Consider the following 4,194-nt stretch of genomic DNA (forward strand, 5'->3'; position numbering starts at 1 on the left):
TGAGCGAGAGAGTGTGTGCTTGTGAGCGAGAGAGTGTGTGCTTGTGAGCGAGAGAGTGTGTGCGTGTGAGTGTGTCTCATTGCTGTCAGCCTTCCCTAAACACTCTTCCCTTGTGTTCCAGACGATGAAGACCGTGAAGTCCCAGGAGAGCGCGGCGTGGACTACGGCAAGCGACACCAAGCCATCGACATCCTGTAGCGCCGGTCTGGAATCTCGAATCGAGACGTCTCTCATATTCACACGTACAAAATCAGATTAGCAAAAAAAAAAACAAAAAATCATAAAAAGAACAAAATGTCAAGAATTACTTGAACCCGTGTATCAGACGCTGCTGTATCTCGACACAGCGCCGATGTGGACGTTTCCGTTCATCTTTAAAGAAGGATTGAACTCTTTTTGGTCTTTCATCAGTGACTCGAAACGAATCTTAAAGCGAATCTGAAGGACGTGTAAAATGACTAATGTGCTCATGTGTATATATTTAATGTACATTAGAAATCTGTTTTGTTGGGTTTTTTTCTCTCGAGTCTGAAGCAGGATTTCCGGCGGATCGACGAGATCGTTTCCCACATTTTGAGTTTTTGGTTTGTTTTTTAATGATGAAGTTCGTCTGTAGGTTTCCTAGAGAAAGAAGCTAAACTCACATCAGACAAGATCACTACAGAGGACACGGTTTGGCTTTTTTTTTTTTCTTTTTTTTTTTTTCCGAAACACTGCTGAAGAAATTATTATTATTTTTTTTTTTTCTTTCTTTTTTTTTTTTTCCTTTTTAGACATTTTTTGGATAAAATAAATTGTACAGGTCTCAAGTTGTTTTAATATTCCTGTTGTGTTAAGAACTTTACAGAGACTCAACAGGTCATTTCTTTTTTCCTTGTTTTTTTTTTTTTTTGAGGGGTTTATTTCAATTTTTTATTTTTATTTTATTTATTTTTTTTATTTTTTTGCATGTGAGTAATTGAATATTAACCTCCAAAATTACAGAAATACAAAAAGCAATACGTTGTTCCACAGCAGATCGAGAGCGACGCAGCTTCCTTTTTGCTGGCCAGGTATCAGTGATCTGAACATTTGACTGATTGATTGATTGATTGATTGATTGATGTACATATTTGTGACACCGATCATGCTGAATTCTGTAGAAAACCTCAGTGTCGTGTAGCGCTCAGACTTTTTAACTTTCCTAACGGAGCAAAATTTAGAAAGTAAGCATTCTGAATGTACTTTAATCACTACGATCGTTCTGAGCTTTCCGAGCGGATCCGGATCTTTAAACATATCTCAAACCATTTTTTTACACTTCTGTACAAACCGTTTTTTCCTCCTTTCCAAAGAGCAGAATTGTATTAGACGAGAACATTTTTGCTATCACTGTGACGTGACTCGGTAGTACTGTACATGTAGATATAAACCTAACAGCTTTGAGAAGCTCTGCTTGCAGTGTAACTAGATATTCAGTACGGAGGGGTTTGTTTGCAAATAAATAACGCAAGTTCCACAAAAATAAAACCAGGTTCACAGACGCGTAAGTCGTATCGATGTCAAAAACGAAATGTTTCTCAAAGCCGTAGTGTAAAAAAGGTGAATGTGTTGATGTCAAACGGTCTGACTGAGAGAAACTCTGGGTCTGGCCAATCAGCTCTGAGTCTGTATCATCCAGACAGTGAGTGAGTCAATGTGTGCGTAGTTGTTACGCAGAAATGATGTTCACCAGTCAGCCTAATCTTTACAAGCGCTGCAGCTCGGAGCGTCAGGTCTTCCTTCCAGTTGATTTTGCTGGCCGTATATTTTCGCATTAGCGTTTACGTGACATCCTGCCAGTGGATGGATGGCTGAGTGATTAGATGAATGGTTGAATGCCTGGAAGCTGTGTAAGGTGAATGGATGGCTGGTTGTGCGATTGGATGGATCGATGGATGGATGGCTGAGTAATTGGATGGATGGATGGATGGATGGCTGAGTGATTAGATGGATGGATGTATGTAGGGATGGATGGATGGCTGAGTGATTTAGATGAATGGTTGAATGCCTGGAAGCTGTGTAAGGTGAGTGGATGGATGGCTGTGCAATTAGTTGGATGGATGGATGGATGGATGGATGGATAGCTGAGTAATTAGATGGATGAATGATGGGTGGATGGATGGCTGAGTGATTAGATGGATGGATAAATGGATGGATGTATGTAGGGATGGATGGCTGAGTGATTTAGATGAATGGTTGAATGCCTGGAAGCTGTGTAAGGAGAATGGATGGATGGCTGTGCGATTAGTTGGATGGATGGGTGGATGGCTGAGTAATTAGATGGATGAATGATGGATGGCTGAGTGATTAGATGGATGGATGGAGGAAGGGATGGATGGATGGATGCGCAAGTTGCAGTGCTGTCAAAAACGAAATGTTTCTCCAAGCCGTGGTGTAAAAAAGGTGAATGTGCTGATATCAAACAGTCTGACTGAGAGAAACTCTGGGTCTGGCCAATCAGCTCTGAGTCTGTATCATCCAAACAGTGCGTGAGTCAATGTGTGCAGTTCTGCGTAGTTACTCTGAAGAGTTACGTAGAAATTATGTTCTCCACCAGACAGCCTAATCTTTACAGCCGCTGCAGCTCGGAGCGTCAGGTCTTCCTTCCAGTTGATTTTGCTGGCCGTATATTTTCGCATTAGCGTTTACGTGACATCCTGCCGGTTTCCTGCCATCAGGAAAGTTTATGAACATTTAGAAGGTACAGAGAACGAGACAATAAATGGTATAAAACTACTTCCAAATGATTAGTGAATGAGCTCGTTTTATTTTTGTGGAAATCATACAAATACAAAATTACAAAAAAATACAAATTATGCAACAAAGCCACATGGAAAAAAAAAAAGAAAAACTAACACGGAAATGAAAGACTTTGTATTCGAAGTGTTAAAACCTTAGCAGTAGGCATGATATCAGTGCTACAGGTTTTCAGCATCGCTATAGGTGGTGTCAGGAGAAAGGAACCTCTCTACTTAACCACCATTTTAAAACCCAGAGAAATGAATGTTATGCTTTTGAAACATCTTTAAAAAATGTTTACTGGTTTCTCCTCCTATAGGTTCATATATATGAAAAAGGAATGTCCGTCATATCGCTTTATGTAATACACTGCAATTTTTTCACATCTATAAAAAAAAATCCTCTTCCATTGTTTTCCTGTGATCTGGTATCTTTCTGTATGGATGGGTGGATAAATGGGTATTATCTGTAAAAGATGGATGGATGGATGGATGGGTGAAGGGTAGATAATTATATGAAGGCTGTAAAAGTTGAAGGAATAAAAGTACAGGTGCTATAAAAGGAAATGTAAATGTATGTATGGGTTGAAGCTCTATTAGTTGGATCAATAGTTGAATGGAATGATGGATAGATGGACTGGAGGTTTATAGGATGAATAAAGAGAAGGATGGATGAATGGCTGGAGGGTATACAAGTTGAAATGATAAATGGAGCTGTATAATTTGAACTGGTGGATGGATAAATGTCTGAAGCCTGTAAAAGTTGAATAGATAGATGGATAAATAAAGATTTATAATTTTAATAAATAGAAAGATGGTTGAATGACTGGAAGCTGTAAATTCTAATGAATTAAGGGTGGATGGATGAATGGATGGCTGAGCGATTAGATGGATGGATGGATGGATGGATGGCTGAGTGATTAGATGGATGGATGTAGTGATGGATGGCTGAGTGATTAGATGGATGATTGATGGCTGAGTGATTAGATGGTGGATGGATGGCTGAGTGATTAGATGGATGATGGATGGCTGAGTGACTAGATGGATGGATGGATGGCTGAGTGACTAGATGGATGGATGGATGGATGGCTGAGTGACTAGATGGATGGATGGATGACTGAGTGACTAGATGGATGGATGGATGGCTGAGTGATTGGATGGATGGAGGGATGGATGGATGGTTGATTGATTAGATGGATGAAGGATGGATGGATGGCTGAGTGATTAATATGTATTGATGTAGGGATTAATATAGATGGATGGATGGAGGGATTAATATGGATTGATGTAGGGATTAATATAGATTGATGGAGGGATTAATGTAGATGGATGGAGGGATTAATATAGATGGAGGATGGGATTAATATAGATGGATGAATGGAGAGATTAATATAGATGGAGGATGGGATTAATATAGATGGATGGATGGATTGAT

At 39.6% G+C, this 4,194-nt stretch overlaps 1 protein-coding gene across 2 annotated transcripts in view; it reads left to right on the forward strand.

The window, feature by feature from the left end:
- golm2 (golgi membrane protein 2) overlaps positions 1-3,336 on the forward strand; it is a 20,313-nt gene extending 16,977 nt beyond the window's left edge. For both annotated transcript variants that reach the window (XM_060859241.1, XM_060859242.1), the window contains one exon: positions 122-3,336. In XM_060859241.1, coding sequence (XP_060715224.1) covers positions 122-198 — 77 coding nt within the window. In that variant the 3' untranslated portion in view covers positions 199-3,336. The remainder of the gene's footprint in view (positions 1-121) is intronic.
- Positions 3,337-4,194: the final 858 nt, after the last annotated feature.

This window comes from Tachysurus vachellii, chromosome 23 (genome assembly GCF_030014155.1).
Source record: "Tachysurus vachellii isolate PV-2020 chromosome 23, HZAU_Pvac_v1, whole genome shotgun sequence".
Classification (NCBI taxonomy): domain Eukaryota; kingdom Metazoa; phylum Chordata; class Actinopteri; order Siluriformes; family Bagridae; genus Tachysurus; species Tachysurus vachellii.